The sequence below is a fragment of the Marmota flaviventris genome, chromosome 2 (genome assembly GCF_047511675.1).
Source record: "Marmota flaviventris isolate mMarFla1 chromosome 2, mMarFla1.hap1, whole genome shotgun sequence".
Classification (NCBI taxonomy): domain Eukaryota; kingdom Metazoa; phylum Chordata; class Mammalia; order Rodentia; family Sciuridae; genus Marmota; species Marmota flaviventris.
Genome location: NC_092499.1, coordinates 29744864 through 29761379, shown reverse-complemented (window position 1 = coordinate 29761379; position 16516 = coordinate 29744864). Strand labels below are relative to the sequence as shown.

Sequence of the window (16516 nt, the reverse complement as noted above, 5' to 3'; positions counted from 1 at the left end):
TGAAAACTACGTCTTTGCTACTCAGATTCTACAGCAATGGGCATATTATATCAATTTCAGGAAAGCTGTATTCGCCAGCTTAGAAGATCAGGATAAGTAGGTTTTAAAGTCATTCTTAGGTTGAATTCAGTTCTAGGAAATATTTCTTCATGTTCTGTTGACATTTGACTACTTAAAAAAAAATATGTTCCTAATTTCTTTGTTCAATAAATAAGGAAAATCAAGAACTGGAGAAAGTAAAATCTTGGCAACTGAGCTATATGCCCTACAGTTCTGACATTTAAAAAAAGCTGATATCTCATTGTTGGTATTTGTCATATATACTATTTATTTCTAAAATGTGTCTGTTATTTTGCTTTTGTTTTGGAGCACTTGGGATTGAACTCAGGGGCACTCTACCACTAAATTACATTCCCAGTCCTTTTTTATTTTTAGATAAGGTTTTCCTGGGTTGCTAAGATTGGCTTCAGACTTGTGATCCTCCAGTCTCAGCCTCTGAAGTAGTTAGGATTACAGGCAGGCACGACTGTGCCATCTTATTTTGCTTTTTAATTCACTCTCTATTTTTTGATTATTGACTTGAAATGCCAAATAAATATATTTTAAAATCACATTATCTTGGACTTTCTACTTTTGGTCTACTGATATTTCTATTTTGACACCATAACATGCCATTTTCATCATTACAATTTAAGAACAAACTTTAATATTTGCTTTGGCAAAATTTCACTAATTTTTCTTCCACAGAATTTTCCTAGTTAGTTCCTTGTGTTTTTTGCCCTGTGTTTATTCTTTGACATAAACTTTAAAATAATTTCGTTTTGCTCTCATAAAAGAAAAAGACCTTTGGTATTTAAAATTGCCTTAAATTCACTGGTTAAGAAAAACAAACACTGTTAGTTAGCTCTCTGTCACTATAACAAATACCTAGACAATCAATTTATAGAGAAAAAAGGTTGAATTTGGGCTCACAGTTTTGAAGAGTGTGGCAGAGCAAAATCACTTCATGGACAGGAAGTGAAAGAGGAAGAGGAAAGGGATGAGATCCTGCTATTCTCTCAGGGACATGCCCCCAATGACCACACCTCCCACTAAGCCCTACCTCTTTCTTAAAGGTCCTGCCACCTCCCAACAGCACCATGCTGGGAACCAAACCTGTATCACACACACCTTTCAGGGACTCTTAAGATCCATACTATGCCATACTATGCCATTTTACCCTCAGCCCCCAAAGTTTCATGTCTATCTCATAATGCCAAAGGCACTGAGTCTATTCCTAAGAGTACCCAAAATCTTAACTGGTCAAGCATTGCTCAAAAGTCCAAGTCTGAGACTCAAGGCAAACTCAGCTATAAACCCCTGTGAAAATCAAAAAAGAAGTTCCATACCTCCAAGATCCAATGTTGGGACACATTCTCCAAAAGGAGGAATAAAAGGAATGACAGGACCAAAGCAAGACAGAAATCTACCAGGGCAGCCATTCAAACTTCATGCTCTATGTCCAGCATCCAGGATAAACTGTGATGGGATATGGACTCCCAAAAGCTCGGGTAGTCCTGCCCCAAGCTTTTGCTGGTTGTAGCCCAATTCTCTTGGGCTGCCTTTGCATGCTGCCTGCAGCTCACCTTGGCAGATATTCCACATTGCTTGCAGCTCTAACTTCCTGAGCTTTCCATTCAGTTTCAGCCTCACTCTCACAGCTGTGCCACGCTTTGCCCTGTCAGGGGCTGTTTGCAGGCACCCTGCAACACACTGGTTGGTCTCCCAGGCTTTCTTTTGAAATCTCAGTGGAAGCCTACATGACCCCACAACTCTTGCATTCTGCATGTCTGTAAAACCAACACCTCATGGAAGACACCAAGGTTTGCCACCACGTGTGCTATTCCTAGATCTGCTTGAACCATGGCTATTGTGAGCACTAAGGGTCTTGCTAGCTGAACACAAGAGAAACAATTCCTGATGCTGTCCTGAGTGAGCATAAGTACACTGGGGTTCTAATGGCCAAATACTTTTCCCTGGAATGCCTTTGAAAAAAATTTCCATTTCTATATCTCGGAGACTGTTGCAGCCTTGTTGCAGATTGCTAAGATGTCCTGCAGGCATCTTTCTTATTGTTCCAGTGTAGAGCACTTGGTTACTTTTTAGTTTTATTTTTTAGTTGTTGATAGACCTTTATTTATATGAGGTGCTGAGAATCGAACCCAGTGCCTCACACACGCCAGGCAAGTGCACTACCCTGAGCCCCAGCCCCAGCCCTTTGGTTACTTTTTAATGACGTTGATCTCTGCATTCTCTCTGGCCATATGTGCTGCTCCTTTTCTCATCAAGCTGCAAGATTTTCATATATTTCTGCATTGCTTCTTTTTCATCCCAATTCTCACTACAAATTTGGCTAAAAGAAGCCAGTAATAACTATGCTGTAATCTGAGTGCTCTGCTGCCTTAAAATTTCCTCTACCAGATAAATTAGTCCATTGCCTTTAAGCCTGGCCTTCTATAATGTATCAGGTATGGACAAAATTCAGACAAATTCTTTGCCATGGTGTAATATGGATTGCCTCTAGTTCAGTTACCAATTGAGTCCTGGTTTCCATATGAAACTTCATCAGCCTGGACTTTACTGTCTGCATTCCTAACAATATTCTCTGTGTTAATCCCCTACTCTATACACACTTACACACTGGGGATTAAACCCTGGAGAATTCTACCTCTGAGCTATATCCTCAATCCTTTTACTTTTTTTTTTTTTGAGGCAGAATCAATTGCTGAGGTTGACCTTGTACTTGTGATCATCCTGCCTCAGCCCCATAAGTAGTTGGGATTATATGGCATGCACCCCTGTGCTTGGCTTACATTTTGATCTTTTAAGATCTCACCAAAATCACCCATTAAACTCTACCTATAGCATTCTAGTCTTTTTCTAGCCTGTTACTTCAAACTTTTCCAAACTTCTCCTGGAAAGTAATTCCAAAGGCTCTTCCACATCATGAGGTGTATAATAAGAGCAAAGAGAAAACTGGTAACAAATTTTCTGTGCTAGTCTTTTGATACAACAAATACCTGAGATAATCAACTTCTAAAGAGAAAAGGTTTCTCTTGGTTTACAGTTTCAGAGGTTCCAGCCCATGACTAGTTAGCCCTGTTGGGTTGGGCTGGTGGAAAGGCAGCAAAACATGGCCAGGGTGAGTGATGAAGCAAAACTGTTCACAGAAGGAGGAAAAAAAGAGCAGGGGTGTGGAACAAGGTAAGCCTCCAATAACCAATAACCCAATGACCTCCAAGTAGGTTCCCCCTTTTAAATTTTCCACTACCTCACAACAGTGCCTCCCTGAGGAGCAAGCCCTTACCTAGCATATGGACTTCTAGGGAACGCATAAATATCTAAACCTTAGCATTGTTATAATACTGAGTCAATCCATTCAGTACTTTTTAATCAAGTCTTTTCTCTTAGTGAAGTTTTACGGTACCTTTACACGTATTGCACATTTCATTATAGATTACTAAGAATTTCATAATTTTGTTGCTACTGTGAATAGGTTTGCCCTTTACATTATTCATCCCTCCCTCCCAATCAGCTTCTGGCAACTGCTGATCCTTTTGACTGTCTCCATAGCTTTGCCTTTTCCAAAACAGCATTTGGAATCATTCAGTATATAGCCTTTTCAGATTAATGTCTTTCACTTAGCCATGTGCATTTCAGTTTCTTCCGAGTCTTTTCACAGATTGATAATTCACTTTTTTTTAGTGCTAAATTAATATCCCATTGCCTGGACATAGCACGGTTTATCTACCTACTGAAGGACATCTTGGTAGCTTCCCAGTCTAGCAATTATAAATATAGTAAGTTTTCCAACTCATTTGGGTTGAGGATGACTGCTGAATAGCATTAGAGATTTTCTTAATTTTATAAGAAACTGCCACTGTCTTGCAAAATGGCTGTTTTCATTTTCCCATATCTTTGCCAAACTTTGCTTCTTTGTTTTAAATTACAACAATCCAAATAGGTATGAGGTGGCATCTCACTGTTGTTTTGATTTCCATACCTGTAATAACTAATGATGTTGAATATCAATATTTTCATGTACCAACAATTTTGTATTTTGTATCATATGCAATAAATGAAAGTTCCAGTTGCTTCACATCTTTGCCAGTATTTGGTGGTATTAGTATTTTGGATTTTGTCATTCTTTTTTTTTTTTTCTTAATATGTTTTAGACATTGATGGATCTTTATTTATTTCATTCATTATATGCAGTGCTGAGAATCAAACCCAGTGCCTCACACATGCTAGGTAAGTGCTCTACCACTGAGCCACAACCCTAGCCCTGGATTTTGGCATTCTAATAAGTGTATACACCTATTTTTATTTGTATAATCTTTTTCTTTTTGATTGCTTTAAGAATTGTCTTAGTCTTTGATATCCTGTAGTTTCATTTGTGTCCAAGTAATCCACTAATTTCTTATGGCTGATTGGGATATAATTCATGTACCATACAATTTATTCACTCAAAATGTACAATAGTTTTTGATATATTATTAACTTTAAAATTCTGGTAAAACACATATAAAATTTACCATTATAATCATTTAAATGTATAATTCAGTGGCATTAATTATATTCACAATGCTGTACTACTGTTCAGTGCTATTTATTTCCTAAACTATTTTATTGCTCTAACCACAAACTATAACTATTAAGCAGTAACTCCCCATCCACTCTTTCCCCACAACTCCTGGCAACCTCTAATCTACTTTATGTCTTCACAAATCTGCCTCTTCTAGCTATTTCAAAGGGGAATCACATAATATTTGTCCTTTTGGGTCCAGCTCATTTCACTTAGTGTATTTTTAAGGTTCATCATATAGTAGGCATGTATCAGAACTTCATTCCTTTTAATGGCTGAATAATATTCCATTGCATGTGTATATCACATTTTGTTCATCCATTCATCTACTGACTAACACTTGGGTTGTTTCCTACCTTTTGGCTTTTGTGAATAAGGATTCAATGAACACTAATATGTAAGTATCTATATGAATCCTTGCTTTCATTCCTTTGTGTATATCCTCATGAGTGTAATTCTATTAGCTTTTTGAGGAAATGATAAACCATTTTCTACCCTTTTGCACCATTTTACATTTCCCATGCAATGTAGGAGTTTTCATTTTCCCATATCCTTGCCAAACTTTGCTTATTTGAAAAAAATATTTAGTTGTAGATGGACACAATACCTTTATTTTATGTATTTATTTATTTTGGGGGTACGGGGATTGAACTCACTTGACCACTGAGCCACATCCCCAGCCCTATTGTATATTTTATTTAAAGGCAGAGTCTGAGTTGCTTAGCGCCTTGCTTTTGCTGAGGCTGGCTTTGAACTTGAAATCCTCCTATCTCAGCCTCCCAAGATGCTGGGATTATAGATGTGTGCCACCACACCCAGCTATTTTATTTATTTTCATGTGGTACTGAGGCTCAAACCCAGTGCCTCATACGTGCTAGGCAAGCACTATATCACTGAGCCATAACCCCAGCCCCTGCTTATTTGTTTTAAATTACAGCCATCAAAATAGATATGAGGTGGCATCTCACTGTGGTTTTGATGTGCATATCTTTAATGTCTAAATATGTTGAGTATTAATATTTTCATGTGCCAACAAAATTGGCCCTTCTGTATCTTCTTTGGAGAAATTCCAATTCCCCTCCTTTGTGCATTTTTAAATTGGGCTATATATCTTTAAAATTATTGAGTTGTAAGAATTCTTTCTATATTCTGGAACATTATACTCTGATCAGATATAGGATTTCCTGTATTTTTGCTATCTGTAGTTGCCTGTTCACTTTTTTGATTATATCTTTTGATGTACAAAAGTTTTTAACCTTGATGAAGTTCTACTTTCTATTTTTCCTTTGACTGCTTGTACTTTTCATGTCAAATTCAAGAATCCATTGCCAGATCCAAGTTTGTGAAGATTTATTGCTGAGTCATCTCCTAAACGTTTTATTTATGCTGTTGGTTTATTTTAATTTCGGAATATGATTTATATGCTGCATTTCATTTTATTTTTAAATATTTATTTTTTAGTCTTAGGTGGACATAATATCTTTATTTTATTTTTATGTGGTGCTGAGGATCGAACCCAGTGCCTTGCACATGCCAGGCAAGCACTCTACCACTGAGTCACAACCCCAGCCCTGAACTTCTTTTTTTTACTTTTGAAAATCCATTTGTCCCATTACCATTTGTTAAAGAGACTATTTGCTGAGAGCCACAGCCGAATGGGAATGGTCCCTGGCATTTTGCCAATAGTATTGGTTGAGAGGCGAGCCATTAAGATGATGCTGGATTGATTCAATTGTATATTAGAGCTTTACTGTCAGCCTCGGCCGCTACTTTGGAGTTTTCTCGTGGGGATTCCTGGAGAGTTCGCATGGGTTGGGGAAGTGCGGAAGGAGGGATTTCCGGTTGGTGGTTCCTGGAGGCGCCGTGTGGGTGGTGTTCGGGAGAGTTCCCGGGAGCGTGTGTGGAGTGTGCTGGTGGAATTCAGAAATAAAGTTTGTTCCTGCTTGAGTGGCTCGTGATTTGTGCCCAGCCAGACTGCGGCAACTATTCTTTCCCCATTGGTCTTGGGACTCTTGTTAGAAATCAATTGGCCATAGTCATATAGGTTTATTCCTGGACACTAGATCCAATTCCATTGTTCTATATGTCTATCCTTATGCCAATACTACAATAATTTGATTTCTGTAGCTTTGTACTAAGTTTTAAAATCAAGTTTGCTTTCATTGTGATGATGAAGTCCTCTTTCTTCTTACACCTATTAATGTGATGAACTATATTTATCAAATTTGCTAATACTGAACCATTTGTGAATTCTTGTGTTAAACTCTACTTTGGACTTTGGTATACTTTTAAAATCCATTTGGTACTTTTCTTTTTAAATATTTTTTTAGTTGCCAATGGATTTTTTTTACTTTATTTATTTATTCATATGTGGTGCTGAGGGATTGAACCCAGGGCCTCACACATGCTAGGCAAGCACTCAAGCCACAACTCCAGTCCCATTGGTACTATTTTTATGACTAATTCTTCATGTATGGTCATAAGTGGATTTGATCTATAATTTTCTTTTTATTTTTGTGCTTTGTTAGGTAGCTGTATCAGATCAATGTTGCAAAAAATGTGAAAACTGTCCATTTTTTTCCTACACAGTTTAATACAGTTGAATAGCATAGGTATTATCCTTTGAGGATTTGAAAGAACTGACCTGTGAAGCCATTTATACCCAGTCCTTTTAGAGATACTTTTTGTTTTATTTTTTTTAACATAATGCCTTTATTTTATGTGGTATTGAGGATCGAACCCGGGTCCCGCCCATGCTAAGCAAGCACTCTACCGCTGAGCCACAATCCCAGCCCTACTTTTTGTTTTATAACAGCTTTCTCTAGTTTCTTTTCCCCTACTATTAGGAGTCTATTCAAATTTTCTTTCTCTCTTTTTTTTAAACTTCAGTTTATTTTAATAAGATATATTTTCCTAAAACACTCAGTTTGTTAAATTTTCAAAATTATCAACATAAATTACAAGTACGCAACTTAATTTTGGGGGGTCTCTGGTTGGGTCTCCCCACTTATCTCCAGTGTATGTATGTCAGTATGTATATTACACTCTCTCTCACCACACACATACACACACACAGAGTGTTTTCTTTTTCTTTATTAAGGCTCATTTCTACTATTAACTTCAGTCTCTGTGTTTTCACTTCAAATTAAGAATAAAATTTAAAAGTAGGCATTTATTTATTTATGTAGGTACTGGGAATTGAACCAAAGGGTGCTTTACCATTGAGCTACATCCCTAGTTCTTTTTATCTTTATTTAATTTTGAAACAGGGTCTCAGTAAGTTGCTTAGGGTCTCACTAAAGTGTTAAGTCTGGCTTCAAACTGTGATCCTTCTGCCTCCTGAGTTGCTAGGATTACAGGTGTGAATTGCCACACCTGGTGAATGTAGGCTTTTATGGGCTGGCGTTGTAGCTCAGTGGTAGAGCACTTTCCTGGCATGTGTGAGGCCCTGGGTTCGATCCTCAGCATCACATATAAATACATAAATAGAACCCCCCACACCCCCAAAAAAGAAAATAGGCTTTTATGATATTTGAGTTCCCTTTATTTGAGGAATGAATACAAGATTCTAAGAATTTCTAATGGTTTTCATTCTATCACCTACCTTAATCAATTCATTTGGTCACATATGGCTACTCATGCCAACAACAACCACCAAAAAGAAACTTGGTAGAATGCAGAGAACAAAATATTCTGCATTTGGACTGACTCTCAGTTGTATTATCTATTTTAGAAATGTGAAGATGGAAATCAGCCTGTATCTTATTAGACTATGAGAAAAACTTGCCTGTTTGAAATAAACATTATTAAAAAGGTCTTTTTCTTCTCTGAGACACTACCTCACTGAAGAATTGCAGCTGACTTATGCTTTAATGGCTAAAATATTTGACATTGGGACTTCTTTTGTCTGTATTCCTTTCCCAAACTCCCTCTGAGTAAGGGAACTTTTATTCACAAAAATGTACTTAGAAAAACTATTATGTGGAATTTCATTCTTGAATGAATCAAATCATTTTTCCCATTCTTGAAAAAAAGTATTTATAAAATAGATACCAACCCCCACTTTGGTAATATTATCCATGAGAAGAAACAGAGCTCTGATGTGAGACACTGTACCATTAGCAGTTCCCAGCATTAATAAAAAGTAACATTATAATCATTAATTTATAAGGAATTATAAGGTATCTTATCACATATACATAGTCTATGCTATATAGAAAATACAGTATGTAGATGTGCAGAAAACAATATCAAACCTTGTTTTGTATCTTTAACCAAAGAGGAATAGTGAAATCAAATTAAAATAGGCTAGTTTTTAACTATAAATTTGTAGTACAATTTATAGTTATAAACAAATCACGACATAAGCAAATGTATTAAATATAATTTTATAAGTTTAGTTCTTAAAAAAATTAAAAAGTGAAGTTTTTAGTTCTCTTATTTGTTGATGGACCTTTTTTTATTCATTTATTTATATGCAGTGCTGAGAATGAAACCCAGTGCCTCACACTTGTGAGGCAAGTGCTCTACCACTGAGCCACAACCCCAGCCCTAAAAAATTCACTTTAAAAATGTTACCCTAGATGTCAACAAAGTTAAGTGGTTTAGACGGGGTCATGTAACTAATAAATTAATAGAGCTAATAATAGAACTTTGGTCTTCTTTGGGGCATGGTAGGGCATGCCTGTGTGCCTCCTGAAAACAGTGCATACCACCAATGAATATTTTGGGTATGGGGGGAACTGAAGCTAAATCTGATCAAACCTATGAAACTACCAACTCAAAAGAAGTAAAGGAAATGCAGGAACATGTTAAACAAAATGAGTTTTTTATTTTCACCTTAGTTCAGAACCTACAAGAGAAGTGGGCTCCACTGAACACCCCATGCTCTCAGCTGGAACAACTGAAATGTATGCCCTAGCAATGGAAGCAAATCATAGGTAGACAGAGCCTTGCCAAAACTTAATCCAGCCTCAATTTTTTAATACAAAATCTGATAAGGATATTACAAGAAAGGAAACTTTATAGGTCAATCTGTCTCAAAGATAGATATAAAATTTCTGAACAAATGTTAACAAATAAAAGTTAGTAATATACTCAACTTGATTGTGGTGGGTATTAAGTTGAGATTCCAGAAATGTAAGGTTGGTTGTTCAAAATATTCAGTCAGTGAGTTCTACCACTTAACAAAACTAAGATAAAAATCATAACCATTTGAACAGTTGACACTGATAGTTGCCTATAAGATAACCATTCCTTCAACCAGTTTCCCTGTTAGAAGAGCCTACCTCTATGGTATAGATTGAAAATAAAAAATAATTGTTTTCTTGGCTTTCCTTGTTATTATGTTTTCAGCATTTCCTTTGATCCTAATAAGAATCAAGTGTGTGTGTGTATGTGTGTGTGTGTGTGTGTGTGTGTGTGTGTAAAGAACTATCCCATCCAGATATAAAAGTTACTTGCTTCCTAACTTTGTATCTTTAGATAATGATAACCCAACTATTCCTTAACTGGGTTGCTGGATTCTGTTTGTAATGTTTTATCCAGAGCTTTATATTGATATCTATAAATTAATTTAGCTTAATCTCCTTTTTTGATGTTCTATGTCTTTTTAAATAATACATATATAAAAAGAATTTATAAGTTTATAAAACAAACTTAAAATTAAGCCTTTTATCTTTTGTTAAGGTTTAATACTATTTCTTTTTTTTTTTTATGAGTAGACCTTTATTTTATTCATTTACTTATACGTGGTACTGAGAATCGAACCCAGTGCCTCACACATGCTAGGCAAGCGCTCTATCACTGAGCCACAGCCTCAGCCCCACTATTTCCTTTTTTTTTTTTTTTAATCTTTTTTTTTTCCCCAAGATTTAATACTATTTACTTTTAGTTTCTTAGGAGTTAGTTTTGGTCATTTTAAGAATATTATCAGTTTTATCCCTGTTTTTCAAGTTTATGTGTATAGAGTAAATTTTTCAAATTTCATTTCTATTTTCCCATTTTATTTTTATTTGATAAATCACATGTAGCAACTTCTAGTTTGGCATAACATTTTATACCCCAAACCACAGATTTTAAAGAATAGTTTTAGGCGGGGTTGTAGCTCAGTGGTAGAGCACTTGCCTCACACATGTGAGGCCCAGGATTCGATCCTCAGCACCACATAAAAATAAATAAAGATATTTTGTCTATCTACAACTAAAAAAAATTTTTTTTAAAGAATAGTTTTAATTATAGATGGACACAATTCATTCATTCATTCATTTATATATGGTGCCGAGGATTGAACCTAGTGCCTCACATGTGCTAGGTAGGCTCTACCCCTGCTCCACAACCAGAGCCTCTGAAGTCACAGATTATTAAATGGTAGATGGATTAGGAACTAGTCTCTTAGAAATAAAGAAGTAGGAGGTCTACTTTCTCCATCATGGTTTCTTAGTTCCATGTAAAATAAGAAATGCCTGTTATTAAAATATCTCTTATAATTTCTAGCACAATGACAATCCTTATCTTAGAAAGGTGTGGTCCTCTAAACCATCTAAAAGATCATTTAATAGAACAAAATGTTGGTCTAGGAGATAAACAAATGCCAATTCTACTATCCATATGCTCAATTCTCCAGCTGGTTTATCCTATTTGCACATAATTCCTACGAACAACTGAATAAATGCTTTATAGCTCACGAAACAAAGGGATAAGAAAACACTTTCATCTCATTTAACAGTGAGTTAAAATAATCAAACTAACTTATAAACATAACTAACAAGTATGATTCTGCATTCAGTTCCTTGATCTCTATGCCTTCAAATGTGAAGATAATGTGACCTCCAAAATATACCCAATAGAGGGTCCATTTTAACATGTTATATGTTCTATGTAATCAGAAGATTAAGAATTTTTAGTATAAGTCAAGGGATTGGCTTGGATTCTACCAAATTATTTAACAGTCATAATTAATAGCAGCACTTAAAAATATGTTATTAGGCAATTATAGATAGATTCTTAGTATATTATTTTAATTGATAAAAAGTACTCTTTAAATCATCAGTTCTCAAAATTTTTGGTCTCAGGACCCCATTACTTTGAGGCTCCCAAAGAGTTTTTGTTTATCTCAGTTATACCTAATAACAATTACTATTCAAGAAATTAAAACTAAGAACTTCTAAAATATTTAACTCACTTAAAAAGAATGATAATAGGGCTGGGGATATAGCTCAGTTGGTAGAGTGCTTGCCTTGAATGCACAAGGCCCTGGGTTCAATCCCCAGCATTACAAAAAAAAAAAAAAAAAAAAAAAGGAATTATAATAGGGCCAAGGTGGAGTGCCTGCTTGCCTAGCATGTGTGAGGCTCTGGGTTCAATCCTCAGCACCACATAAATATAAACAAATAAAATAAAGGCATAAAAAATATAATAATGTTACTTAAAAAATGATGATAAACTCTATTGTGTGTTAGCATAAATAAGATTTTTAATAAAAATAACTATTTTCCATAACATAACATGTAGTAAAAAATATACTGAGAAAAGTGACAATTTAATCACATTTAAAGATCTCTTTTTGGGCTGAGATTATGGCTCAGCGGTAGAGCGCTCTCCCTAGCATGGGCGGGACGCTGGTTTGATCCTCAGCACCATGTAAAAATAAAAATGCATTGTGTTGTGTCCATCTACACCAAAAAAAAAAATTTAAAAAAATCTCTTTAATATCTGGCTTACTATAAGAAAACTGGATTCCCATATTTTTAACATTCAAGCTGTTGCACTATGTTGTTTCCATTAAAAGTATGTGAAGAAAGTCTGACCTCAAACAGACACATGGCTGGAAAAGAGACTACCTAAGGACTCCTGAAAAAGGTTTTGGGGAATTCACTTTGAGAACCACTAGATTAAGTTTTGTATGGAAAGGTAATGTTTCATTTGTCATGTTAATTTCTTCCTCCATTAAAAATTTATCTGTTACAGTCACAGATAGAATTGCAAGACAGAGCTTGAAAACTACTTTATCATTACTCTAATAATGAGCAAGTTATAGTACATTTAAACATACACAGTAGGATGAAACTAGTTTTAGTTACTTGGTTATCTCCTCTAAGCTTTTCTCTCCTACTCTTCACAGTGACTGTTCTACTGTCCTCAAAATCAGTTTCACACCCACAACTTCTCTACTCACTCTTCTACAGATATCTTCACTTCCTATTTCTTTGAGAAAATAGAACCCCATTAATCTCAAGCCACCAACTCCGAAGGTGCATCTGTACCATTTTCTACCCTTGGAAACAGAAGCAGTGACCTCTATATGATTAAAAATTATAATATTAAAGAGAAAACTCCCTTTGTTTTAATTCTTCTGATTAACTCTCCTTAGATTTCTAGAACATACCAAACCTGTATTTAACAAAGTAGACTCCCACCCCCTTATCACTTAGTAAGCGTATCTCACTGAAAAGAATTTGAGTCCTGATAATTCAGGCTCTTTATGTATTTCAGGATTAGTATTCTCATCAGAAGTGAATGTATTTGTACTGATTGCAGATAATAGCAAAAATTCTTATTTAAATACAAAAAGAAAAAACACTAATTGTAATTTATTTTTTCTCATTTAATTCCATCATTGAAGCAGAATATGAAGAAATTCGTTTTTGGAGGGTTCTCTTTTAATTGTCCTAATTAATAGGTCTTCACATTTTTTTTTTCACCACATAGATTTACATAAGCATCAGCTTTTACCTTAACTGGGAAGCTACATTTTCCAGTGCGAACTCCTTCTTCATCTGTCTGCCACTGATGTGGACGACTGGCCTCTGGAACATAAACGTCTTTCTTTCTCCTAAAACTTTGTCGTAGTTTGTTCATCTTAATTTTTATAACCTGTGACAGAGTAAAAGACATATGAAAAAGAAGTTATGATTTTCTTACTTATTTAAACTTAGGATACCATACTAGTAAAAACATAATGCCCCAATTTAAAGGTTTTGGCTTAAGAGGAAATGAGCAATTAGTATATTTCCTTTTAGAATGATAAGTCAAACAAATCATTTTTTTTTTTTAAAAGACAACTACAATACTAGTCCTTATAGAAACTACAACAATTTCAAGTAGGAATTGAAACAATATTATTTTAAGAAATTTCAAACATTTAATTTCCTAAAACAATGAGAAATTCTCCTTATTGATCTATTTCTCAAATTAATTCTCACTTCTGGAAAATGAAAATTTTACATGTAGGCCAAAGTATAGACTATTTAACAATTTCTAAAAACTTTTATGCTAACTTGTTAAGAAGAATATCATTCAGAAACTTGGGGATCTTTTTGACTTATTATTGAAAGACAATAGGCAAAGCAGGAACTGTAGTCATCTTTTCATAAAAGATATTTTATGACGAGGATGAAAAATTTTCTTTCAACATAAAGAAGAAAAAGTTCTACCAGGACTAAATTAATCTGAAGAAAAAGACGAACTAACTGATAAGAAACAACATTCAAGACACAAAATAAACGTGATAGAATAATTGTCCCTTTATAAAAGAGAAAAATCTCAAAATGTGAAACTAATACCTCTAATTTTCTATTAAGAAGCATGGCTCATTCTTTTTCAGAAGGATTTAAGAACCTCAACTAGCCTCAAAGTGATCTTAACTCCAGAAATGATGTAACAAAATTACAAAAAGAAACCATATTCTTAGGAATATTAATTTCCACATGACCGTAATGAAAGACTTGAGAATCAAAGTTTGCATTCTGAGCAAATCATTTTGTATTTTAAAATGTATAATACCAAAGCAGAAATAATATGCCAAATTAATTTGCAGAGACAAGCCAAGCTTACCACGCATTATAAGTAAAACTTCAGACAAAAAATATAAAAATCTATGGACCTTCTAAAAATAAATAAAAGCAGATTACTCATTCCAAAAGGTACCAAAATGAGAGTCTATCTTAATCTAATAAACTTCCAAAAATTATTCCATAACCTTCCTTGAAAACATATCCTGTTATATTCTTTTCAAATCACTTTTAAAAATATATACAGGAGAGGCCTGACCCACAAACACTGGCAGCCTCTGCAGAGAGGAACACCCCATGCCTGTATGGGGAGGAATACCTGGTACCCATGCGGTTCCCTATTCACCAGAGTGTGGCTCCACAGCCCAACATCAAGGTACCTACAGGCTTGACACAGCAGCTGCAACCAAAGCCATAACGTCACGGCTTCTATCTAGGGACAACAATCATGACCTGGTAAAATGTCACCAAGGTCCCTGTGGGTCTGGGTGCACCAGAGGTATCTCTACTAGGGGTGCTAACAATCATCGTCCTGTTGCAGGGGTAACAAGGTTGACTCTCTTTTTTCTCCTGCTAACAGCCAACTTCTTTTGGTTACCCTTTCCCTAGTCATATAATCTAATACCTCTATATTCTCACATCCTACTCCCTTCCCTGTCTACCATTAGAAACTGTACACCATTATGCAGACCTATTGACCATATATATGGTAGAATATAACCAAACTCATCATTTCTGCTTATAGCAACAAAACAGTAAATGTCAAAATAGAAGCTAATTGATTTATTGCTACATATTGGTTACACTGGGTGCTGGAACATTGATACCCCCTTAAAGGTAAGGTATTGGTAACCTGCAGGGACAGTAGAAGACAATAGGGTAGAAGCTGCAATACCTCAGATCTACACTGCAAGAGAGGAAGACACATAGACATCATGAAAAACAAGTGAGGAAAGTGCCCCAAACCAATCAAGATACTACAAAAATATAATCCATTGATAGCACAGGAGAAGAAATTCAAAATGTACACAATTAAAATGATCTGGGAGAAAATTCAGGCAAAAATTGATCACTCCAACAAAGAGATCACTTGACAAGATCACTTGGAAGCAAGACCTCAGACAATGAAGATAAAATATATAATCTTGAAAATAAAGTTGACAACACAGTGAAGATGGTAAGGAACCACGAATAGAATATCCAAGAATTATAGGATAACATTAAAAGAGCAAATCTAAGATTTATCAGGATAGAGGAAGACTCAGAGATTCAAACTTCAAAGGAATGCACAATCTCTTCAATGAAATAATATCAGAAAATTTCCCAAGCATGAATAATGAATTGGAAAATCAAATATAAGAGGCTTACAGGACAGCAAATGCACAAAATTACAACAGATCTACACTAAGACACATTATAATGAAAATGCCTGGCATAAAGAATAAGGATAGAATTTTAAAGGCCGCAAGAGAGAGGAATCAGATTACATATAGGGGAAGACCAATTCGGATCTCAGCAGATTTTTCAACCCAGACCCTCAAAGCCAGGTGATCCTGGAACAAAACATACCAAGCTCTGAAAGAAAATGAATGCCAACCAAGAATCTTATAACCTTATAGCAATGTTAAACTTCAGATCTAATGATGAAATAAAAACCTCCAATGATAAACAAAAGCTAAAAAAAAATTACAGCAAGAAAGCCTGCACTACAAAACATTCTTGGCAAAATATTCCAGGAGGAGGAAATGAAAAACAACAATGAAAATCTGCCAAGGGAGGAACTACACTAAAGGAAAGGCCAATCAAAGGAAAAACGAAGGCAAGGTAAAAGCCAAAAATAAACCAAAATGACCAGGAATACAAACCATGTCTCAATAATAACTCTGAATGTCAATGGCCTAAAGTCACCAATTAAAAAATAGACTAGCAGATTGGATTTAAAAAAAAAGACCAAAAATATGCTGCCTTCAAGAGACTCATCTCATAGGAAAAGACATCCACAGACTGATGGTGAAAGGATGAGAAAAAAACGTATCATTCACACGGGCCGCGTAAACAAGCAAGGGTTTCCTCTTTTTATCAGATAAACTGGACTTCAAAC

General features: G+C 35.2%; 1 protein-coding gene across 5 annotated transcripts in view; it reads right to left on the bottom strand.

The window, feature by feature from the left end:
- The window catches only part of Numb (NUMB endocytic adaptor protein), a 178292-nt gene that overhangs the window by 53902 nt on the left and 107874 nt on the right, over positions 1–16516 (bottom strand). For all 5 annotated transcript variants that reach the window (XM_071607692.1, XM_027931517.2, XM_071607693.1 and 2 more), the window contains one exon: positions 13358–13498. In XM_071607692.1, the coding sequence (XP_071463793.1) occupies positions 13358–13483 (126 nt within the window). In that variant the 5' untranslated portion in view covers positions 13484–13498. The remainder of the gene's footprint in view (positions 1–13357; positions 13499–16516) is intronic.